General features: G+C 48.4%; 2 protein-coding genes across 2 annotated transcripts; one reads left to right on the forward strand and one right to left on the reverse strand.

Annotated features, from left to right (window-relative positions):
• Positions 1–1,261: 1,261 nt before the first annotated feature.
• On the reverse strand, positions 1,262–11,616 carry CLEC17A (C-type lectin domain containing 17A). The gene is made up of 12 exons (XM_054562089.1): positions 11,574–11,616; positions 11,356–11,433; positions 9,629–9,661; positions 9,496–9,546; positions 9,374–9,412; positions 9,160–9,201; positions 8,398–8,538; positions 8,252–8,314; positions 6,496–6,591; positions 6,240–6,391; positions 3,331–3,440; positions 1,262–1,394 (listed from the first exon to the last, which is right to left on the reverse strand). The coding sequence occupies exons 1-12, from the start codon at positions 11,614–11,616 to the stop codon at positions 1,262–1,264; spliced, it is 981 nt and encodes a 326-aa protein (XP_054418064.1).
• Positions 11,617–20,360: 8,744 nt separating this feature from the next.
• NDUFB7 (NADH:ubiquinone oxidoreductase subunit B7) lies at positions 20,361–25,399 on the forward strand. Its single transcript, XM_054562090.1, has 3 exons — positions 20,361–20,549; positions 24,656–24,824; positions 25,216–25,399. Exons 1-3 carry the CDS (start codon positions 20,438–20,440, stop codon positions 25,304–25,306), a joined length of 372 nt encoding a protein of 123 aa, XP_054418065.1. The 5' UTR covers positions 20,361–20,437; the 3' UTR covers positions 25,307–25,399.
• Positions 25,400–25,464: the final 65 nt, after the last annotated feature.

Here is a 25,464-nt window from a genome sequence, read left to right on the forward strand (position 1 = left end):
CCATTCTTCAGAACTATGAGACAATATATTTTATATATTTTTGTTGTTTGAACAAGTCTGTGGTACTTTATTATGGCAGCCCCAGCAAACTAACACAATGGGCAAGGACCACACAATGAACTGGCATTTTGAGAAGCTCGTACATTGCAAGAGCTAATAGTCCCAGAAGGTCCACTTGGCAGTAAAGTGAAATACTTCGTCAAAGATCTTTACAAACCACAAATAGTTCAAAGGCACATGTGGGTAGATGTCTCCATTGCTGTTCTGAGTATCTGACCAAGTCAAGGCCCGGCCTGGCCACAGTGGGTGGGGAGACTTGCTTTTCAATTGGTCTGCCTTTCTAGACGTTCCATGGGCCAAATCTAACAGAGGTCTGATTCCACCACCTAGCTTGGTCAAACCTCACCTGGGACATTGAAAAAGTTGCCTGTCAATAATAATCTTGCCCCACCTGCTTCCCAGTAGCTGGTGCACATCAGATAGGCAGTAAGGGAGCCCACTCCCAGTCCCTCACGGTTCAGAGGACCCAGGTTATTTTGAGCTCCAGTTAAATCAGTCAGACCCAGGGTCCCCAGGACAAGCCTCACTTCCTAAGTACCATGATCAAGGACTTGGCAAGCTTTCTCCAGATCCCAGAACTGGGAGATCATCACTAAGACATGGTGTCCCTGCAGCTCACCATTGACTGTTGACTGAATGTGTGTCCCTCCCAAAATTCGTATGTTAACAACCAATCTCCAACGTGATGGTGTTCAGAGGTGGGGCCTTTGGGAGGTGATTAGGTCATGGAGTAGAGCACCCCTGAATGAGATTAATGCCCTTATAAAAAGAGACCCGGAGAGCTCCCTTGTCTCTTCTAACACGTGAGGACACAGAAGAAAGAAGCATCCATGAACCAGGAAGCAGTCCTTCGCCAATCACTGAATCTCCCTGCACCTTGAGGTGGGGTTTCCCAGCTTCTGAACTTCAAGAAATAACTTGTTTATAAGCCACCCAGTCTATGGTGTTCTGTTAAAGCAGCCTGAACACACTAAGACACCATCCAACTGAACAAGCCCCCGAGTCCTCACCCTAGAAACAGTCTGACTTACACCCCAGGGAACTTGCTACATCCAGGCTGCGGGTTCCATCTCAGGTGCCTCCAAATCGATTCGTGGAGAGGCAGGGCCTTCCATGGAAGGGCAGGAGGGTCTCATCTCTAAGAGCCAAGGGGCACTCAGGCACAGACCCCCATCCAGTCACCCAGTCTCATCCCTGGGATTCAACAGGAACATTTCCCCTCACAAATCCAGTATGTAGCTTTGTTGCAAGAGAGGTCATTCCAAGTGCCACCTGTGTTCATGCTGCCACAATCCTCGTCATAAACATTGTTAGGTTCCGCTGGTTCCCAGAAGCTGAACAGGAGAAAAAGTCGGTGTGGGAGAGGTGAATAGGTGGAGCATGGGGTATTTTTCAGGGCGATGAAACTACTACTCTGCATGATACTGTGATGGTGGACACATGGCATTGACATTATGCATTTGTCAAAACCCATAGAATGTATAACACTTGGAGCGAACCCTAATGCAAAGTATGGACTTTAGTTAATAATCACATGTCCATATTGGTTCATCAATTGTAACAAATGTACCACACAACTACAAGATGTTGATAACAGAGGAAATCGTGTGCTGGAGGAGTATATAGATAGCAAACCTCCATACCTTCAACCCAATTTTTCTGTAAATTAAAAAAAAATTAATTAAATCTATTGATTTTTTTTAATTGAGGGAAAAGGCCTTCATTGTACAGGACTCTCTCTTCTATCTGAATCACTTCTCCCAGCCTCTCAGAATTATCTGAAGATGCTGCATTATTTCCTTCACCTTAACTTGCCTGTCCTAACTCAGCCCCACCTCCTCCCTCCCAAATCAGGTACCTGGACCTGGTCAATGTCTGCCTCCTCTTCCAAAGAACACTTCCTTTACATTCCTAATTCTCCCATCCTTCCAAGTATTGAAGTCCTACTTCAGGACAGATCCTTATTTGGTGATTCAGGTGCAAGGTACTTGTTAAAAGACACTCAGGAAAGAGGGAGTAAGAGAAGCAGGATGGGGAACGGGACGGAGGTGAGCGAGGACACGGGTTCAGCTGAATCTAGCCTCAGCCTGGTCCCACAGGGACCTTGGGGGCGTGAGCAGTATCACAGAGTTATCCCAGCTTGAGACACGTTGTCCAGCTTTTTCTTAGCCAGTCATTGGCTGTGGGCTGACCCCAATGGGAATAGGGTGACCTTCTAGGTGAGAAGGCTTCCATTCAGCTGAGGACAACTATCTGGAGAAAGCATAACTGTGACCCTTTTGCAGCCAGTGCCCTTTGCTGGCAGATGGCTGCACAAGCCCCAGGAAGGGATCTGAGAAGGGCACCCACGGTGCTGCGCCATGCGGTGCCACCTTTGTTTATGGAGCTGCGCCTCCTTCCAAGGACCATTACAAAAAAACGAGATCCCCGGACAAAACACTAATGTCTCTAATATATAAAGAGCTCCTAGAAATCAATAAGAAAAGACCAAAATTCCAATATGAAAAAAACAAAGATATGAATGGATAAGTCACCAAAAAGTTAATACATATGGCTATTGAACATTTGTGTTTTGTCACTATAAGAGAAATATAAATTAATCTTACACTGGGACTTTATTTTTCACCTGTAATTAAACCAACAAAATTCCAAAAGTTTGATGAACATGTGGGCCAAAAAACTATAGTCAAACTGCTAAGAGATTAAATTGGTATAACCAGTGTGGGGGACAATTTGTTTATATGTATTTAAAATTCAAATACATGTACTCCTTTAGAACGTGAAATTTAATGCCTAAGAGAACAGACTTTGAAGACTTTGTCTTCACATTTAACATGAGCCAGTTTGGCTGGCATTGCCAACTGCTAGCTGTGTAACCTTGGGCAGGTCGTTTAACCTTTCTGTGCCTCAGTTTCCCCTTCTTTTACATTCCTTACAGGATCATTAAGATTAAATATATAAATGGGTGAATACCTGTAGACTATAGAAAAAATGAGATCCTGTTCATTCTTTTGGCAACTCAAAATCTTCCACTTCCTCTTGTCCTATAGTCACTCCAACTAGGGACTTGATATATTTGAGCAGTTGGCTAATAGGTAGAGGTAATTGCAGTGGGAGAAAATTAAAGAGGTGCAAGGACCAGAAACCCTATCAGAAAAACAGTGCCCTGTGCCTCCCTGTCCAGTCCAGCCCGGGACTCTAGAGAACCTGCTGCTTGGACCACACAAGGGCCCACAATGAGCAGAGAACCCAAGAATTCTAGATACTTGCCTCAAAGTGACAGGCGACCCATCCAGCCACTTCCATTCTCCTTCATGCTCCTTGTCACTCAGCCCCAGCCAGTACACCCGTGGGGAGCGGTGAGCCTTGGCCACGAAGTTCTGCGGGTACAAACTCTATTCATCCATCAATTCTTCTGCATGACCCTCTGTTCTGTCCCACACACTTAGAGCTTTTGAATGCCACCCCCAAAGTCCCTCCCAGTCCCTCTGGCATCCAGAGCAGGATCAGCACCTTTCTTCTCCTTGAGCACGTGCATTGGGAATAATTGTTACTTTCTCGCATGATCTGTGAACTGCTCGGCAGCTGTTTCCTCTCTGTAAAATGGGATAACGATAGCTACCTCCTCATAAGGTCGCGAGGATTCAATGAATTAATAGGATAAAGTGCTCAGAACAGTGACTGACACACAGTAAGTACTGTGATGTCTTCACATTTAACATGATAACATTTAAGGGACATTTTAATAATAACTGATATCTTGGTTTCCCGGGTACTTCCACCCCACCCTGCAGTCCTGGCCTGCATTCAGGCAGAAGAGGAACCCATTGCTTCAGAAAAACTCTGTGAAGAGGCGAGAGGAGAGAGTAGTGGGGATGCCTGCTTTTGGTGTTTCAAAAGCCCAGGCTTTTGGGAGAAAGGACTTAGGCCAAAGACAAAAGATTAGGAAGAAAATATCAAGATTAAAAACAACTCCTGTCGTGGCAAACAGACCAACAGTGAGAGAAACCAGCTGAGCAGTTGCCTGGGGTGGGAGTGGGGAGATGTTGTAAACCTGGACTGCGTTGCCCGTTACACGGCTGTATGCACATATCAAAACTGAATGTACATTTAGGATCTGTGCATTTTACTATATGCAAATCTTACCTCACTCATCCAATCATATTTCAGTACTAAGATTCTTTAAAAGTTGGAGAGGAGGGAACACAAAAGGGAAAAAAAGCGATGAAGCTGTAGACATGGTGGGTGCCAGAGAGAGAGGCTCTGCGTTCCTCCCCAGTGAGCCCCAAGTGACGGCCAAAGCCCCAGATAGGGTGGGAGACTCTAAAAAGTTGAGGGGACCTGGACCCTTGTTCCTAGGTAAAGCCCCAGAGAGGTGTCAGGAAACGAGAAAGACAGAAGGGCTGTTTGACCTATCAGGTTAGAGTACTGTCTAGCACATAGCACATAAAGGGTGCTCAGGAAACGTCGGTTGAGGCAATAAATTAATAAGTGAGCTATGTGCTTTGCACAGACTATCTCATTTGATCCTCATTGTGATCACAGAAACAAGTACCATTATTATTGCCATTTTAGGATGGGTAAACTGAGGCACAGGGAGGCTCAATAATTTGTCCCGGATCACTCAGTCAGTGAACGCCAGCTTGGTGGACAGACGTCCAGGACCAGGCCGCGGGCCCCCTCCGCCTTGACTCCACAGCAGCTGCCCATTCAGAAGAAAAATGGAGGACCCCAAATGACTAAGATCAACTGTCCGCAATCCAAGTGTCATGGGAGCTCAAAACAACTAAATGAATTATTTAAATCAAACAAACATATATTTTTCTTACGCACCTGAATTAGGGAATATGATTTATACCTTCCCCACGCACATTATCTAACTTAATCCCCCCAAAACCCTTCTATATTAGCGGCTCATACAAATGAGGCTATGAAGCAGAAGAATGGAAATACAGAGAGGACCAACAAGACAAAAAATTAAATAATAAATAATCTTAATAATAATAAATCAATGCATTTAGTATATTTAAAATTAAAATCTAATAATAAATCATTAATTATCTTTTTAAATATTTTACTTATTTATTTTTAGAGAAAGGGAGGGAGAAAGAGAGGGAGAGATACATCGACATGTGGTTGCCTCTCACACACCCCCAGCTGAGGACCTGGCCCACAACCAAGGCATGTGTCCTGACTGGGAATTGAACCGGTGACCCTTTGGTTCACAGGCCAAAGCTCAATCCACTGAACCACACCAGCCAGCACATAATTAATTGTCTTAATAAAATGCAACCAAATCAAAACTTACCTTAAATAAACATGGTCTAAAAAACACCAGTTAAAAGCTGGGGATTGTCAGATTGAATTTTTGAAAAATAAGACCCAACTGTATGCTGTCTATTAGAAATCCACTTTAAAAAAAATGACAGAAATAGGTTAAAAGTAAAAGGATAAGAAAAGATACACCATACAAACACCTGAGCTCCAGTCCTGGCTCTGACATTTACTACTTATAAGCGACCACAGGGAAGGAAGTTGCTTCAGTGCACTGTGCCCTTTCCTCCTCGTCTGTGATATACAAATGATATACGCTGGGCACAAATGTCATTACTACCTAACTGCAGTAGTACTAAGTCATAAAATTATTTACAAATATTTCGATTCCCCTTCTACATGTGCATAGGTAGAATTGTTTCCCTACCACCTTAAAGCCCAGGCCTGCCCATGTAAGCGCGTGCAAGGGGGGACTATAGGAGTCCTTGTATGATTTGCCCCAGACACTTTGACCATTGAGCTGTGGGGACTGTTAATTCAGCATAGCACACCCTTTTCCTGACTCACACCAAGAATTTGTAGGGTTTTTATGAGGATGATGTTAATGCAGGTAATATGTTAGATGTTTGGAATACAGTCTGGAGAATAGGGAGTGTTACCTAGGAGCTAGAAAACTGAGACTTGCAGAGAATAAGTAAGCACAGCTAGGATTTGAACTCAAGCTGAGCATACCCTCCTGACCTCTGCATGATATTAGGTCAGTAAGAGCTTGCTATGAAAAGTTTCCATGGCTCAATAGCATTTCCAATTCCCTCCATCCATCCAGGCCACGGAAAGACGTGAAAGCCTGGGAGAGAAGCCGGCTGGCCCTGCCGGTTCTCAGGGACTTGGAGGGTCCAGCTCACCTGCTCAGCGAAGCTATTGATGATGACCAAGTGAGAGTAATTCTCTTGGCAGAACTTCCGGGCTTCATCCCACGACTTGGTGTTTGGGGAGAAGTAGTAGCACTTGCCCTCAAAAGCGAGCCAACCCTCAGGGCAGGTGACCCTGGCACCGTCTGGGAACAGGATAGACTGCAATGAGAATTGCTCCCGTGGATTCGTGCAATATGCCAGCTTTGCCATGCCCCCATCTCAGAATAGTTCCCCAAGTCCCACTCACCTAATAAGCCCCGAAGTTCCACTAGGGACTGGTTGGTATCAGCTCTTACTTTGTCAATGTCCTTCTTCAGGCCAGCGAGCCCCGCCATGCCAGTCACTGTCAGCAGGGAGGGCTGGAAGGTTAGAGACCCAAACCCCCATCTACCCACTCAGCCACCACGGACTGCAGGCACAGCAGAGAGCAGCAAAAGGCATGCTCCCCTCTGCACCCACGTTCTTGTCGGTGGTACTACAACTCAAAATCAACATACTCGCTGCCAGGGGGAATCAGAGAAAGGACTGATCTCTGGGGCTTTAGAAAGAATGGGAATGGGGGGCTTCCTGGAAGAGGTGGGTTTTGAAGGAAGACAGTGATTCAGTTACTGTGAGGGCATGGAACACAACAGGCACCTTGGAAGCAAAGATACAGAGGCCACTAGGTTAGGAAAGGCTGGTGCAGTAGAGGTTAAGGGAGCTTCATGGGAGCTTGAGTTCAGAGTAGGATGAGGGCCAATGTCCTGTTCTTTGAACGCCACGTGAAGGGTTTTGTATCGGATTCTGGGCAGTGAGAAGCCACTGATCATTGCTTTGACGGAGGGAGTGCGGAACGCAGCAATTTCCAGACTCCAGTGGGCATGGCAAAGATTGTGCCAGCCCGGAAAATTTTCTACAACTAATGTGTGTATTTCCACCACTCTCACACAAACTCGTCCTCTTCCAACACTCCCTAGGGTCATGAATAGGTGGTCCTTCAGTTAGACGAGCCAGAAATATAAGATCTATAGATATAGGTAGACAAAAAGACAGAGATAGGGAGAGAGACATACAACAACCTAGACACCCTTCCCTCTCACTCAACATCATTCCCAGGCAATCCATCCCCAGGTCTGGGCAACATTATCTCCTAAGCCCTTCCCTTCACACACTTCTCTCCATCCCCTCAGCCACAATCCTCATCCGAGTCATTGTCACCTCTCCCCTGTCCGACTGCACCACCTTCCTTCCTCGTGCTTAAACAATGTTGCCTCCTACCACAGGGCCTTTGCGCATGCCTGAGACCCTCACCCCTTCACCTAGTTAATTCCTTCTCTTCCTTCACTCCGCTGCAATACTATTCCTGAGGGAAGCCCTGTATGACCCTCCCAAAGATAAGGCCAAGACCCCTTGTTAGACTTTTTCATAGAATCACCTTTCTCTTCCTTTAGACCAGTCATCAAAATTTGAACTGTTATACTCATGGAGGTGATAATTTGGTAAACAGCTGTTTAAAGCCTGTGCTGTCCAACAGAAACAAAAAGTGAACCACATGGGTAATTTTAAATTTTCTAATAGTCAGACCTTTTAAAGTCAAAAGACACGGGTAAAATTACTTTGAATGCTATGTCTACTTATCCCAATATATCCAAAAGATTACCATTTCAATTTGTAATCAATATTAAAGATTATTATTATAAATATTATTAAGATTTTTTTTTTTTTGTAGCAAGTCTGAAATCGGTGTGTGCGTTAGACTTACAGCACGTCTCAATTCAGAACGAGCACATTTCAAGTGCTCAGCAGCCACAGGAACTTCTGAGCGCCAGGTGGGGCAGCACAGGTCTACGCACACACACAGTCCACAGGGCCCGGGCCTGTGTCTAGTGAGCTCGCCATCCTACCCACCCGACCTCCACCCCGGTGCCTGATGAGGTGCCTGGCAAAGATGATCCTGGAGCTGGGTTTGAGGATCATGGTCTTGTTCAGTATGCATGGCACATGGGACAATTGGACACACTCACCATTCTCCTGCCATGCCCTCTGCTGAAAGCTTAACATCTTCAGTTCTTCCACCACCTCCTGGTCTATGAGAAGGAGTCCAGCTTGAGCCCAATCCCCCTGGACCCCATCCTCGGTCTCCCCACGTGCCCCCCCTCACCTTACTCACACTTAATCAGGGTTACAGCCAGACCAGTGCAGGCCAGGAACAGTGACACCACCACCAGCAGACACAGGAAAACCACCCATCTCTCCTCCTGGTAGCACCCAGGATCCCCAGATTTCTGACTGAGCCAGGGCACTGGAGTTGCTGGGGCAGGAGGTAGGGGGAATAGAGAGAGAGAGAGACCAATACTGGTGCTTAAGAGAGTGCTGAAAGGAACCTTGAACCCTTCTCCAAAAGCAAGGAGACAGAGGTCTATGGTCATGGCTATATCACCAGATGGGGTCAGCAAGAGCGTATCAGGGAGAGAAAACCCTGAAGAAGCCCAGAGCATTTATGCAGCATTTCCTGTGTGCCAAGCCTTATTATGTTATTGGACCCTCACCCTTATGACATGGATGTGCCTAAGTAAACTGAGAGGTCATGTGTGACTTGGACCCAGCTCTGTCCTCACCCTCTATAACGCATTGATTTCTGCGCTCCAGAAGCTCCTGCCCAAGCTGCTCCCCGTCCAAGGAAGCCCGTGGACTCTTGCGTCTGGTGCAGAGAATGTTTCCTGCACCTTACATGCAAGCAGGAGGTGGGCCCCGAAGGGCACACAGCAGACACCTGGGGCCCCTGGGTGTCTGGTCTACACTCAGGGAGAAGTAGCTTCTGAAGGGAAACATTTCTCTACCCTACGGTCTCACTCCAGAACTCTAGGTCTGGCTCAATCACACTGGCCACTGTGAGAGGAGAGGTAGGAAAACATACAGAGGACTTACTTACTGGCTTGGGATGGCTGGAATGGAGGATGCTCCGGAGAGATGCCTGGGAGAAAGGAGGAGAGAGTTTTATGCAGAAGTTGCTGAAAGACTCCGTCTTCCAAGATAAACAAGGCTTTATCCCCTCCGATTTGTATTCTAGTCAGAATTGGGGGAGTGGGGAAAGGCCTTCCAGGTGTCCCCTTTCAGGCTTCCCAAAGGGTCTTCCCATGGCTCACCCAGTTGAGATGTGCGGGTGATGGGGGTCAGATCCAGGCCTGGAGGGGGTCAGAAAGACAATGCTCATGTAGAGCAAGACGTCAGCCAGGTGAACACAAAAGTCCCAGCCCTGGATTCTCACCTGTGATCTCCAGGGGCTTGCGGGGAAGTACAGGGGGCTCTGGTTTTCTTCCTGAGGAGGAAGGAAAGGTTGCTCAGGCCCAGAGTGGGACAAAGCCAGCACTGGGTCTCCTGTACCCCAAGCCCCAGCTCACCTGCCCTTGGAGGCCTTCGGGGAGCCAATGAACCTGAAGAAGAGAAGCTCAGAATTAGAGCTGGTCTGTGGATGAAAATGAGCCTGAAGGCAGTGATGGAAACCAGATTGAGGTTGTAACAGATGAGGTTGGGCATAAGCATAAAATGGGGGTTAGAGACGGTGACAGGATTGAGGTACAATAACCAGCCATCCTGGATTACCCAGGACTTTCTCAGTTTTAAAACAGAAATCTTTCATCCCAGGAAATCTTTTGTCCCTGGGCAAACTGGAAGAATTGGTCATCCTAAATTAAAGACATGGGTAAGTTTAGGGATGGGGATGGAGTCAAGTTTGGGGTTGGCATAAGAGTTTGGAGTGGGAGGAGGATGGGGTTGAATATGGGTCAGGGAAAGCGACAGACACGGGAGTAGGGCTGTTTCCTGTTTTTAATCCAAAGCCCAGTCTTTTTTTTTTTTTTTATTATGCCATTGAAATCAAGGGGAAAATCCTCCATGCACACAAAACACCAAACACAGGAGAAACAAATAGTTTTGGTCTTGACAAGAGAACTTTAATTGAGCGATCTGCCTACCCCTACCATCAAAGGTTTGTTGTTGTTGTTGTTGCTGTTGTTGTTCCTGATTGAAACAATCTGAAGGGAGTAGGGTTGTGATTCAGGACGTGGTTGAGATGAAGAACGGGGTCACAGTTTCGCTGGGGGATAGGGGAAAATTTGAGCTGGGATGAACTTGGGTTTGAAAAAAGGGAAGAAGTTGAGGTTGGGTTGTAATTGTGTTGGGGTGTGATGATACCATTGGATCTGGAAATGGAGATGGGGATGGAGAGATATTATAGCTACACTTGGATACGGGGAAGGGGCTAAGTTTGGGGAAAGGGCAGCCCTGAAGATGCAGATGGGGTTAGTCTGGAGCTGGGTTTGAGAACCACGTTGGGACCAGGCTGGAGTTGGAGACAGGAAGTCAGACAGCTGAGTCCCATTCACCCACTTCCTCAATCCAAGCCCCTCAGAGCCCTGAGGCTTCCCAAGGTGGCCCTAGTCTAGACTCTAAGTGGAGGATGTGGAGCCCCATCCCACATGGAATGGTCCCTGTCCACAGTCACTAAGTCAGCACAATTCCTCAGGGGCCCCGAAAGGAATTGATTCAGAGGATCTTCCAAAATCTCCAGTTTTATACCCACTAATCAGACTCTTCTTGACTCCTGGGCCAGGTGTGGACCATTCCAGTCTAGAGGCAAATCTGGGCCCTGGGTGTGCATGTCAGGAGGTTGGAGAACCAGTGGTCCACTCTAGTTTCTCAAACACTGGCTTTCCCGTCTGTGGGTCTTTGCATCCACCATTTCTCTTCTGAGCATCTCTTCCTAACAAACTCCTCCTCATCCTTCAAGTCCTGCTCCGATGTCCTCTCCTCTAAAGCCCCAATCCTCCCACCTTGGCAGGCAGAGCCCTCCATTTCCCTCAGGACTTCTCCAGTCTCCCGGTTTATCTGCCTTTAGGTCTCCTCACCTGGGATTGTTCCCAGGACTTACTTCCCCATCAGCCTGAGACATCATCAAAGGCAGAGCAGAGGAACAGGTCCTCCTGCTGTCAGAGTGCCTGGCACTGGCCAAGTACACAGGAAGCTGACCATGAATCTACGAAGCTCAGCTAGTGTTCTCTGGAGACCCAGCTCTACTTCCAGACCACAAACCACATCTCTTCGCCTAGCCTCTGAGAAGTCCTCTTACCTGGCTTGGGAGGAAGGTCCTTGTAGGGAGGCGCCATGTTCTCATAGTCATCAGCATCCTCCTCTTCCTGTCTGGTCCCTTCCAGAGAAAAGGCAAGTGAGCACCCAGCCCATTTCCTCTTCTGTCCCTCAGGCCCCAGTTTTGAACCCTAGGGTAGAGATACTGTGACCTGGGTCCTGACCACCCCTGGCTCCCAGCCCATCTGGCCAGTGCCATACCTGGCAGGTTCTGGCACCCAGAGTTAGTATACAGCATATGCATGGCCACAGCTAACAGAAGAAACTAAGAAGGTACAGCCAGAGCCTGGCAGCTTCTGCCCCTTGTCCTTCCTGCTCAGGTTTCTCGAGCACCTCTCAGTTCCCTTTTCTTTAAAGGTAAGTACATGCAAATCTGTCTTGATGGGGACCTCCCCCAGGCCCCCCCTCCGCCGCCACATACACACCCTTTTATCAAGGTTGGAGTTGTCATGAGGGTTTGGGTTGGGGTGAGGGTGGGGCTCAAGATGGGTCAGGAACAGTGACGGACATGGGGGTAGGGTTGTGATTCAGGATGTGGTTGAGATGAAGAGCAGTGTCGTAGCTGGGTTGGGGGATGGGAAGAAGTTGAGCTGGGATGACCTTGGGTTTGGAAAAATGGAAATATGAGTTCATGAATAGAACTAACAATAAAAACAGTTCGCACGTGAGTTTCTACAGAGTGCCAAACCCTGGGTGGAAAAGATGAATAAGCTCCTTCCTCCATGGAACTTTCCATCAAGACAGGAGAGGAAATAAACCAGTAAAGAAATATAGAAATAAACACTATAATTTTATTGTCTTTCCAATAGTGACTATTATTTTTTTAAAAAATAAAACAAGGTAATGGGATAGGATGGGAGCTAATGTAGAGAGACAATCAGGGAAGGCCTCCTGGAGGTGGTCACATTTGTAATAAGATGTTAAAGAGATAGGGGCTAAGTACTCCCATCTATCCAAAGTGAAGTTCTAGGACACTGGATCAGTTAGCTGCAGCTGCATTTAAAAATTGCCCCAAAACTTAGTGATTTAAACAACAGCAGCAATTACAGTCTCTGTGGTTCAGGAATGCAAGAGCAGCTTAGCTAGGTGGTTCTGGCTTGGAATCTCTCACAGGCTTGCAGTCAAAATGTTGAGCAGAGCTGCAGTCATTCAAAGGCTCAACTGGGGTTAGAAGAGCCTTTTCCAAGAGGGTGCCTTCACATGGCCCTTGGTGGAAGGCCACAGGTCCTCACCACGGGAGCCTCCCAAAGGACTGACTGACTGTCCTCACCACATAGTGGAGGCCAAGGTGGAAACCACAGTGCTTTTTATGGCCTAGCCCAGAATCCCAAACTATGATCTCCACTCTACTCCATCTGTCACAGGGAGTCATTGTAGAAGGAGACAACACAAGGGCAGGAACACCAAGGTGTGGGGATCATCGGGGCCATCTTGAAGGCTGGCTACTGCAGTCATATATATAGAACTTGCAAAGGAAACTTTTTCACATTTAGCTTGATGCTGACTGGTGGGTATTTAAAAAGTGAAAATTAAAGAGAAAGGGGAAAGGACTGCTTTCAACCATGGGAAAACCAAAAGACGAGGTTTTGACTCACACCCAAAACAGCATGAGGTGAAAGGATGGACATAAAAAAAAGGAGCTGCAGTAGGAGTGGTTGCGTCTTTGGTGCAGCAAGGATGTGGGAGTTTCCTGTGAACCAAGCGAAGGTGGTGGATTAACCAGCCTGAAGCCATCTGGAGAACTCTGCCCAAGAGGGCAGCCTGCCTGTATTTCTCAAAAGGAGCGCCACCAGCCTTTGGTAGGGCAACAGTGATAGGAATATCCAGGGCTCCTCCTTTTTCTCGCATTCCATGGTTATGGCAAGGAGATATGGCAAAGGGTGAATTTTCAAAAGATATTCCCAAGCATATCTCATGTCCTGCATGGTCTTATGCAATGTTACCATGCTACTCCTTGAAGGGGTAGAGTCTAATTTCTCCTCCCACTGAATCTGGGCTGGCCTTAGTGACTCTCTTGTAGTCAATAGGATGTGGTGGAAGTAACATCTGTCCAGAAACTTCCAGCTGGGTCTGTCAGAACACACACTTCCAGCACCATGTTGGGAGAAGGCCCAAGCCGCAGGAGGCCACAGCGAGGTGATCCACTCAACAGTCTCAGCTCAGTCCGGTGACATAGAGTCCAGCCCCCGGGACATTAGCGTCACACCCAGGCCTATGGGTCTTCCTATCTTCTGGCCGAATGTTAGTAAGTGCGGTCTGCTCTCCCTTCACCACACACCTGGCATCTGAGCCCCTGTCACTTCCTGGTCTGAGCCATCATCATCTTTCACCTGAGTTATGGTCATAACTTCTACCTTGGTCCACCTGCTTCTCTCCTTTCCCCGCGTATAGTCAAACTCATAAAAGCAGAAAGTAGAAGCAAACAGGTGGTTCCCAGGGGCTGGAGGGAGGGGAAAACAGGGAGATGTTGATTGAGGGTTACAAAGCTTCAGTTATGCAAGATGAGTAAGTGCTAGGGAAAACAATGTGACTAGTTGACAAGATTGTAGTGTGTACTTAAAATTTGTTAAGAGGGCAGATCTTGGATATTCTCACTACCAAAAAAAAAAAAAAGGAAAATGGTAATTGTGTGAGGTAATGAATATGCTGGTTGGCTTGGTTGTGGTGAATGTTTTACAATGTACATGTATATCAGCTCATCATATTGTACACCTTAAATATATACAATTTTTGATTGTCAATTTAACCTCAATAGAGCTAGAAGAAAAACAAACAATGGTCTGCCTTGATTTAAACTTTTGATATTTGGTTCATCAGGGATTTTTAATTTCTTTTTTTTTTTAATATTTCATTAATGTATCACTTCTCTTTGAGGGAAAAAGGAAGTCTAAAAAAATAAAATAAAATAAAGGTGTCAGCAGGGTGGTGCTCTCTCTGTCGATTCTGGGGGGGAACTTCCTGCCTCTTCCAGCTTCTGGGGGCTCCTGGCATCCCTTGGCTTGTGGCCACATCACTCCAACCTCTGCCTCTATCTTCACATGGCCTGTTCTCTATGTCTCCTTACCTCAAAAGTCCCTCCCTCTCTTTTCTCTGAAGGTAGATGCTATCCTGGTGGCCTGGAAAACACAGAAAGAGGCCATGAGACTAAGGAAGGCAGTTCTGGAAAAGGCAAGAAAGCAGCCTCTCCCACTAGTTCCCCGTCTGGGGGAAAGTGGCTCTGCAGATACCTTGGTTCAAATCACATGAAACAATTTGAACTTCTGACCTCTAGAGCTATAAAAGAATTAACTTCTGTTGTGTTAAGCCACTAAATCTATGATGATTTGGTATAATAACCATAGGAAAGTATTACATACCCCAAAGAACAAGACACCAGTTCCCCTTTTAGGGGCTTTCCACTACCAATAAAAGGAAATACAACTCAAGTTCACTTTAAAAACAAGGAAATGCCATTCAGCCCATGTACAAATTAGAGTATCAGGCTGGGCTGCTGTAAAAGAGACTCAGAACAAGAGTTGCCTCTGCAAAACAGAATTTATGCCTCGTCATACAGTGTCAATATTGGCCATCAGCAGTCTCCCCAAATGGGAAACTGTCCCCAGCACAGGGGGAGGTGGGTGGCTCCAGCCCTAGCTGATGGGTGGGCAGCAGACTAGCCTCCCTCTCCAGAGGAAGCAGCCTGGGGGCCAGGCTGTCCCCTGTTACACCGAATGATGGAGACAGTCCCATTTTACTGATGCAGAAGTCTGAGAAGGAAGAGCGCGCTGTTTGCCCAGCAAACACATGTGGCACACACATGGGGAGCATGTGTGTGTATATGTGGAGTCAGAGAAGAGGGAGAGGACAGAGGTAGGAGTGGGGCACTCCAGCCAAGAAGACCAATAGCATCTCTGCCTATCAGAGGCGTCTGTTGAGGTGGGTGCCCCTGAAGCAAGGTAAGTTTGGCAAAGACTGGATGGTCTCACTGTGTGGGAATGATGGGCACATGGCCAAGGCCATCCCTCGGGGCCTAGCTCACAGCAGGCACTGAGGAGCTGGCAGTGGAAACCAGTCCCATCCACTGGGTATAACATAAGACCATGGGCCCAGGCTGGCCGGGGCACTGTCCTATTTTTGCTGTGTGACCTCAGGGGAGAAAAACAACACCTCTGACCAACGATCTCATGATACATCCAAAAGGGATGGGGGTTCCAGTGGTCCATTCATCCATTCAACAAATAATGTATTGACTGCCTACTATGTGTTAGGTCCTGTGCTAGGTATTGGGGATCCATTGGTGAACCCCCAAAAATATCCCTTGCAATAAAAAGGAAGATAACAGAACAAAAATCACACAAAGCATGTTCTCAGATCAGAACCAAATTAAACTAGAAAACACAGACCAATGTCTGGAAAATTTGCAAACATTCAGATGTCAAGTAACATCCATGAGTCAAAAGGAAAGTCAAAAATTAAAAATATTTTTAATTGAATGAAAGCAAAAGTGGGGTTCAGAAAAAACAGTGCTAAAAGGGAAAGTTGGGACATTAAATGCTTGTGTTTAAGAAAGTGATCAGGTCTATTTGAAAGTTGCTAGGAAGGTAAAATTTTGTTATTTTTTTCAGGTAATACTCTCAGAAATATCTTTTTCACATGTGCTGCTAGACCTTCTCTACATGCATCACAGAATTGTCTACACATCCATTCACTAAAACAGCACTGTTCAGAACTACATGCACAAGGAACATTCATAAAAACATGGATTTTCATGTATGTCCTTAACCACATATCTACATGCATTCCAGAATGGATACCCCATCCATTCCTGTTTTCAGAGAGTAGATCGTAAAAGTTCTCATCACAAGAAAAAAAACTGTAACTATGTGTGGTGACAAATGTGGCCCAAAGTTATCATGGCAATCATTTTGCAAGATACACTAATATTGAATCATTACATTGTCACCTGAGGCTAATTTACTGTTACGAGTCAGTTAAATCTCATTTTTAAAAGAAGAAGGTGATGAGGAAAGGCCTGACCAGTGAGCTAGACAGCAGGTGGTGGGGGGAGGGCCTTTGATATCTGGAGGAGAACATTCCAGGCTGCACAAAAGCCCTGAGGACAACACACTCCTGGTGCGTTCAAGGAAGAGCAAGTTTTGGATCCAATGTCCCCTTTTCTGTGAGGCTTTCCAAAATGACCCTATTTAAAGTCCCGAGCCAGCCCTTCTCACACACTCCAGCCCTTATGCTTCTCCTTAAAAGTTATCAGCACGCTGTCACCATCTAATATCCCACACATTTCACTTCTTTATCTTGCCCACTGCCTGTCTTCCCCACCATGAGGAAGGTCAACTCCGCTGCCTGGCATACAATGAATGTTTGTTGAATGAATGAGTGACCATCCTACCCACCAAACACTGACAAAGGCCACCATGGCAGCTGGGCCTCTCCAGGCTCAGTAGTGCTTCCAGCACCAACCAGCCAGCCACCCTCCACGCTCCTGGACTAGCTTAGGGGCAAGTGTTCTGTCTTTCCCCAGGGGTTTTCTGGCCAGGCCTCACAGACCTTGTTTTTCCTCCTCCCCCAGAAGTGAATTACCCAGAGCTTCCAATCTGCCATCCAGCAGACCATGGCGCGGCAAAGACGCTGCCCAGAATTTCCTTCTCCACCCCCGGCCCCACTTGGGGCGTCTGAGGCTGTTCTGCTCACAGAATGCCAACGCAGCCCCTGCCCTGGGCAGGCCAGGATGACGAGGGAGGGAGGAGGAGGGGCAGAGACGCTGCGGGCAGTGAACCGGGGCATCTGCGTGACCCAGGTAGGGGAGAGATGACTGGTAGAGAAAAAACAGGAAGGTTGTGGGCACGGGTAACCAAGGCCCGGCCCCCGCCCTCCTCACCCTCATACGGGCTGCCTAATGCCGCCCTCACCCTAACATCGTCTCCCCAGAGCCCTCCGCTCTGAGTGTGGACAGGACAGGCTGACGCATCTAAGTCCCAGAACCTCAGGACAGAGTGGGCTACATTCTGCCCCCCACCCAGAGTCACCCCTGGCTTGGACCTCAGTGTGCTGGTATTAGGATGCGAGGCCTTTGGGAGGTGATTGGGTCGTGAGGGTAAACCTTCATGAATGGCATTAGTGCCCTTCTAAAAGGGACCCCAGAGAGCTCCCTCACCTCTTCCGCCATGTGAGGACATAGCAGGAAGCTGGCCATCTACGAGCTGGAAGAGGGGTCTCACCAGCACCCTGATCTTAGCCTTCCAACCTCCAGAACTGTGAGAAAAAAAATTCTGTCCTTTATAAGCCACCCGGTCTGTGGAACTTTGTCACAGCCATCCAAACGGACCGAGACAATGTGTCAAGTGTGAGATGTCCACCTGGAGGTGCCCGGTCAGTGATTGGATACACCTGCCACTCAGGGGACAGGGCACACCTCGAGACAAATTTGGGAGTTATCCACCTAAAAGGGGTGTATTTGTTTCTTGGGGCTGCTGAACCAAATGACCACCAACTGGCTGGCTCCAACCAACAGGAATTTCTTTTCTCACAGTTCCGGAGGCTGGAAGTCCGAAGTGAACTTCAGCAGGGCGTGCTCCCTCCGAAGCCTCTAGGAGAAATGCCGTTCCTTGCTTCCTCCTGCCTCTGATGGCTCTAGGAGTTCCTTGGCTTGTGGCTGCATCACTCCAAGTTCATCTGCATCTTCCCAGGGCCTGCTCCTCTTTCTATGTCTCCTCTTCTGCTGGTGTTAAATCTTCTTCTGTCTTTCTCATATGAGGACATATTGGATTGGTGGCCCACATGTTTAATCTAAAATGATATCAAGATATTTAATTACATTTTCAAAGACACTTTTTCCAAATAAGGTCACATTCACAGGTTCCAAGGATTAGGGCATTGACATACCTTGGTGGGTTGGGGGCAGCAGTGAACCCGCTACAGGTTGTATTTTAAGCCCCACATGGGACTGTGAGTCCAGAGAGATGCTCTTCACCCCCCACCTTATCTTCGTGTTCACTTCTGTGTCCTCAAGTTCTGAAACAGCCATTCGTTAAAGATGTAGTGGTAATAACCATAAGTAACGCTTATCTAAGCCTATCTGCTAAGCACTTCATAAAATTAACACTTTAAAAAAAAATTTTTTTTTATTTTTGAGAGAGGAGAAGGGAGGGAGAAAGAGTAGGAGAGAAACATCAATGTCTGGTTGACTCTCACACGCCCCCTACTGGGGACCTGGCCCACAACCCAGGCATTGGGTCCTGACTGGGAATCGAACCGCTCACCTTTTGGTTCACAGGCCAGCACTCAAGTCCACTGAGCCACCCCAGCAAGAGCTACATAGCTAACACATTTAATCCTTACAACATTAAAGTCAATATTTCAATTTCACAGAGAGCTCAAGGCCCTTGCCAGGCTATACTATAGGATTCTAAGGCAGGGCATCTGTTCTCTCAAATGGCAGGAATCCCCACCTGGCCCAAGCAGAGGATCCTGCTTGCTTTAGAGGACCTCACCTATCACAAACAGAAAATAAATTTACTGAAGAAACCAGGATGCTGCTGTCACGAGAGACAAGCTGGCATAGAACAACCATAACTCTAAACATTGCTGCACGGCTCTTGGTATCAATGCCATGCAGGCCCCAGGGGAGTGCTCCCCAGCCTCTCTGGCTGATGTCCCAGTGTGTCTGAATTCTGCAACCTTGATTCTCCTTGTGCCATTGATGGAAACGGATGCTGCTTTGGGGTGTGGGGAAGACTTGAGCACTAGACTAGCTTAGGTAGGAGAAAAAAACAAATTATCATGTGCATTAGTTTTCTAAGTGGCTTAAAACAGAAAAAATGTAGTCTCACAGTTCAGGAGGCCGGAAGTGCAAAATAAGGTGCGGGCAGGGCTGTGCTCACTCTAAAGGCTCTGGAAGAAGAGGCTTCCTGAGTGGGATCCTTTGCACCCCTTGGCTTGTATTGTGGAATCATCACTCCAACTTCTGCCTCCACTTATGTGGTGCCCTCCCTGTGTGCATGTCTGGACACCAGTCACTGGATTAGGACCCACCTTAATCCAGTATGACCTCATCTTAACTTGATTACATCTGCTAAGACTCTATTTTCAAATTAGGCCACATTCACCACATTCACAGGTTTGGGTTAGGAGTTCAATGTCTATTTCGCGGGGAGGGAACACAGTTTAACCCACAGCACCTTGTCTAATGAAATCTATTTTTGCATAATCAAGTTATCGTTTCCCAACACTGCCAAGCTCCCAATCAATGACTACTCCTTGTGTTCCAGTGAAGGGTTCCAGAGAGACTAACAAGTTAACACAATTGTTATAGTTGCACATTGAGGCTAAGGAGTATTTGGCAGGATTAAACAATGTACTCTTAAATTTGCATATAGGTAATGTAGTAAGTGTGAAATGTAATACCAATTCTTTAAAGTGGCAACTAGGGAGATACTAGCATTACAATGTGTTTTATTTTCACAAAATTATTCAGTAGGATTTATTTAAAATTTCAGCTCTAAATAGTTTTTAATAAATAACTTTATTTGCTTATTTAAATTGCACTTAATTCATTAAAATGTTTATTTTGAATAATTTTATTTAAACTGTTGATATTCACAGAATATACCATTGGTACCGTGCAAGGTTTTTTTTAAAAAAAATTCGAATGCTTTTCAAGAAAAACCATTTTTTTAAAAATACGATTATACCACGTAAAAAAAAAAATGTTCACTTGTGCCCTAGCCTTGGGAGATCAGGGGTGTAAGCCCAGTAAGAGAGGGGAGAGGCCTCTGGACCCCTGTCGTGCCGCCCTTCACCTACCCACCCAAGTGGATTTCCAGAAGTAAGAAGACCCCCACAAACACTTCATTGGCAGTCACAGAATGCCGAGACGGGGCGCACCGCGCCTGTAATGTCTCCATTGGACCGCCAGTCGGCGGCAGATACCGGAAGTCCTCCGGAGTCATTCACCACTGATCTCTGTGGCAGCCAGCGCAACCCGGAAGCCGTGACTGGCGAAGGGGGAGTGCTTCCGGATAGGAACGAGGTGACCCCGGCTGCCGCCGGAATCTGTGGCGACAGCAACCATGGGGGCGCACCTGGCCAGGCGCTACCTGGGCGATACATCAGTGGAGCCCGACCCCCTGCACATGCCAACCTTTCCTCCCGACTACGGCTTCCCTGGGCGCAAGCAGCGCGGTGAGAGCCAATGCGCAGGCGCGGCCAGCGAGAGTGGGACGCGGACGCCTTAACCCGGGGTCCGCAGGGCTGGGTTCAGTACAGACCTCTGCCGGGAAGAGTCCGTAGGACAGGCGTGACCCTGCTTGAGTGTGGTGGCATTCCGGGCAGAGGACACGGTTTGACAAAAAAATTCCAGGGCAAGAATGGCAACATGGAGCTAATGAGGCGCTCGGAGCTGGGATTTGTTCTGGAGTCAGTGGGGAGCCATGGGAGGGTTTATCAGGAAGGGGACTCTTCATTGTCCTTTTGTCCGGATGTCAATGCTATTTCTAGTTATGTGCAAGAAAAAACCGGGGCTCACGTCGTGCGGACTGTCCTGCACGTTTTTGTTTTTTGTTTTTCGTTTTTTTTAATGTACTGGGTTGGCCAAAAAGCCCGTTTAGTTTTGGGGGGAAAATAAAAGACATTCTTTATTTTCACCAGTAACTTTATTGATATGGATCTTTTGAGTATGCTGGCTATCTCCTGCTATTGGCTTCTAGTGAGTAGGGGCCAGGGGTGCTGCTAAACACCTTCCAATGCACAAGACAGCCCCAGAGCAATGAATTATTTGGCCAAAACGTCAGTAGTACCAAGAAACTTCTCAAACCACTTTTGATGTATTTGATCAGTCACAGCATGTTCTCCATATGCTGCACTAATCTTTTTTTGCACTTCAGTTGCGTTTCTACCTTTCTTGAAATAATAAAGTATAATACGCCAAAGATGTTGCGTATTTTCTTTCATCTTCCGTATTTAAATGGCTGCACAAAAATTCACCAATTTTAGCCCTGGCTGGTGTGGCTCAGTGGACTGAGTGCTGGCCTGCACACCAAAGGTCGCTGGTTCAATTCCCAGTCAGGGCACATGCCTGGATTGTGGGCCAGGTCCCCAGTAGGGGGCATGCGAGAGGCAACCATGCACTGATGTTTCCCCTCTGTCCTTTCCCCTCTAAAAATAAATAAAATCTTTCTAAAAAATTCACCAGTTTTTTTTAAGTGCATGCTGATATGACAGCTATCACAATACATTCTAACAAAATTGTTTCAAATGAAGTTAAGGACAACTAAGCACTATTAGAGCCATAGCACAGATAAAACTAAATGAACTTCTTGGCCAACCCAATAGTGATATTACAAACATACCGAGTACCAATCCTGGGCCCTAGTCCCATGTTGGACACCACGGATGCAGCAGGTACTGATTAAAGCAACTCGCAACCTTGAGTGTGAGACAGCGGCACCAAGAGCGATTTTGGGGATAGGCTTTCCAGAAGGTTATAGCTGGAAGTGAGACCTCAGGGGAGTGAGTAGGAGTTGACCACACAGACACAGAGACCCAGGAGACCGGGTAGCCAGCGTTTGTAAGCAAAGAAGGAACCCAGTCAGATTTGCTTTGTCAAAAGGTCATGTTAGCTGCTAGGTGGAAGACCTCTAAGTGGGGGTGTGCAGGGAGGTCCGGATTTGAGAGAACTTTGGGAGGAGAGAGGTGGACTTCTCCAGGGAGTGGCCCAGCTTCTGGTAGCTGTTCAGCCCTACCTGAACCTGCAGTCCCGCGATCCACCTGTCATCTCACACGTTATTGTTCCCACAGCGTCTCACACCTGGCTTTGCCCTATCGTTTTGCAAACACCCGCAGCCCCCCGTTCCTCTCTACTGCTTGGCTAAACCAAAGTTCTGGTTAAGCTCAGCTCTCCTTGACCCCTGTCCCTACACAGCTGAAAATCATGGGTGAAAACACTCAGCCTCCTCTGTGACTGCTTTCCCCATCAATCCCCTGGTTGACCCTTCGTGCTGCTGGTTTTCCTGTTACAGTCCCTCGCCCTTCGCTCTCCCACTCTCTCCTAGATGAGTGTCCCAAGCCTGCTCCCTGACTCCAGCACCTTCTTCCGACCTCCTTTCAGCTGGTCGCTTTCCATCCCCTTACTAAGAAAATAGGAGCTGTCAAAAGAGCTCTCAGGGCTCCGTGGCAATCCTCTGCTGTTACCGCAGATGATCTGACGCTGCTGCAGAAAATTCCCTTGTTGCCCCCATCCCACCTTCTCACCTACCCAAGGGCTCCCTACCATTCTCCCTGTCTCTTGCAACATTGGCTTTCTTCCCATCAATGTGCAGGTAGTTACCTTTTACTGTCTTAAATACCCTTCTGACCATCTTCCCCCTCCAGCTGTCCAACCTCTTCATTGCAAGAGCTCTCGTCAGGTTTCTCAAACACACGCAGTATCTCTAAACCCCATTGTCAGATTCTCAGTTCTAACCAACCCCACTGCAGCAGCGTCAGGCCTGGTTGATTGCTGCCACCCTCCTCACATGGCTTGCAGGACCCCTTACTCTTTATCACCCAGCTCACTGTGGGCTCCTTCATGATCCTCCCCGACTCCCTGTCTTGTAAATGTTGGGGGGCCCCGTGACTCAAGCCTGTCTCCACTCACTCCCTGGGGTTCTCTGCTAGTTCCCTAGTTTCAAGAGCCTTGTGTTCCAGTGCTCCCAAGTTTTTATTTTCAGCTGGGCCTGGACCCTGCCTGGCTTCTCTGCATGCTGTTAACAGGCATCTTGCACTCAGCAGGTCCAAAACAGAGCCCCTGACCTCGCTGCCAAGCCCAGGCTCGGACCACATGCTTGGTCCAAAATCCCTGGGGCATCCCAAGGCTTGTCCTCTCACCTCAGGACCTTTGCACCTGTTGTTCCCCTACTGAGAATGCTCTTCCCCCAGGGGTCAGCATGTCTCTCCCCCTCACTTTCAGATGCCACCTTCACAAGTTGTAACCTACCTCCCAACACTGCCTTTATCTCCCTTGCTTTATTCGTCCAATACTTAGCATTGTGGACATTCTGTGACATTAGCTCTACCTGCTTGTACTGTGTCTACCTCCAAGCAGGGGCCCCAACACAGTAGGTGCTTCATAAATCCTAACTGCTGACTGATTACACCAGAGCACCAGGTGCTGGTAGCAGTCACGTTGCCTTGAGTAGGTGGATTACAGGCCTAGGGCTCAAAGTGAGGGTGGGGGTACCAGAGTTAGGGCTCAGCGGTCTATGGAGTGGCAATCAGAGCAATGGATTAAAATGAGCAGAGGTAAGAAACTCAGGAGGAGGAAACCATAGAGATGGGAGGAAAGCAGGGGGAGGGTTGGGGTTAGGGAAGAACCAGGGGAAGAGAATGTTCAAGCAGGAAGTGAGAGGCTGAGGAAGAGCGGTGTCCTGGGGCCTCAGTTGCCTTGTGTGGGCAGTGCTGGGTGGAGTATAGAAGCTGGACGCAGTTCTGTGCAGGGACAGATGAGGACCTGCGCCCAAGGGAGACAGAGACACGGGGTTCAGAAGTGGAGGGACGAGAAGCCAGTGCGGGGGAAGGTTGCAGCTGAGCTGGGAGATCCCCAGCACAGAGTGCACGCCCATGGCTTCTAAGGGCCCCACTCAGCCTTCTGAGGGTTGACTTGGTCTGGGGTCAGGTTTGCACGTGGTTGGGGCCCCAGCGCAAGGGCAAGTTGAGCTGTCATAGAGGTAGGCGCTGAGCACTTTACGTTAGTTCCTTAACGCTCACTCACTTGACTTTGAAGCTGGAAACTGTTAGTCCACTCTTTAGGGAAAGAAAACTGAAGCTCCGAGAGGCCTTACCCCAGCAAGAGGGCAGAGCTGGGACCCAGGTCCCCCAGCAGCCCAGCCCCCTCACTGGGTTGTGCCGAGCAGAAGGGAGCGCTGGGAGAAAGTGGGCTCTGCGGTGTGGGGCTAGAGTGACCCCAGAGGGAGGGGAGGGGAGATGAGGATCCAGTGTAGATGCCGGGGTGCCTGGGGTGATGGGGAGAGAGGGACTCTTCCCCTGGTTGGGCTTCAGTGTCCGGGACCACCTTTGTGCAAATTAGGAAAAGACAGTCCCTCTGTCAGAGGATGGCAGTCATCTGCCACCATATGGTTGACCCATGGGCCCGGGGATGGAGGGCAATGGGGGCCTGAGCTGGTGTGGCTCCCGGTTACACGTGGGCCTGCTGGCCCTCCCTGGAATCAGGGCATGATGGGGAGGAAGCCTTCAGCAGTTCGGCCCCTGGGAAAGCCCACCCCAGCTGAACCCCGCCCACTGCCTCCCCACAGAGATGGTGGCCACGCAGCAGGAGATGAACGACGCACAGCTAGTGCTCCAGCAGCGAGACTACTGCGCCCACTACCTCATCCGGCTGCTCAAGTGCAAGCGTGACAGCTTCCCCAACTTCCTGGCCTGCAAGCATGAGCAGCATGACTGGGACTACTGCGAGCACCTTGAGTGAGCCCCCGCCCCGCCCTCCCACCCCCACACCCCCACCTGGCCCCCAGCCCAAGGCTCCTGAGGCAAAGGACAGTGAACTAACCTGAGTTTCCAGCCATGCCCCACCTTAGTCAAGAAAGGACCCTCAAGAGGCCTCTTGGGTGGGGCGGGCAGCTTTGAGGTCACCTAGAGGATAGGCCACGTCAGGGTTCCAGGTGGGAGGCCCAGGGCTCACTGATGTCCACCAGAGAGGCAGGGGGCAGACCCGAGTATTGAACCACACACACACAGGTCTCCCCAACTCCGAGGCCTCTCCAGAGTACTCTGGGCTGGAGTTACTGCCCCGTTGGCTTCCCAGAGCCGAGTCCGACTGGGAAGCCCAACACGCCTTCTCATGCTCTGCCCGCAGCTACGTGATGCGAATGAAGGAGTTTGAGCGGGAGCGGCGGCTGCTACAGCGGAAGAAACGGCGGGAGCAGAGGGAGGCAGACCTGGCCTGAGGCTAGGAGCCTGCAAGGTGGTCCTGTAGTGGGCCCACCCACCACCCTGTGGACCAGTGGACAAATAAAAGCCTCTAGGCCTTTAGCCCAAGCCCTGCCTGTTCCTGTGTTCTGGTCCCCAAAGCCCTCAAAAGAAACACGCTGAGTCTGAGTCCGGC

This window comes from Pteronotus mesoamericanus, unplaced genomic scaffold (genome assembly GCF_021234165.1).
Source record: "Pteronotus mesoamericanus isolate MK-2021 breed Mesoamerican mustached bat unplaced genomic scaffold, CSHL_Meso_final scaffold_636, whole genome shotgun sequence".
Taxonomy (NCBI): domain Eukaryota; kingdom Metazoa; phylum Chordata; class Mammalia; order Chiroptera; family Mormoopidae; genus Pteronotus; species Pteronotus mesoamericanus.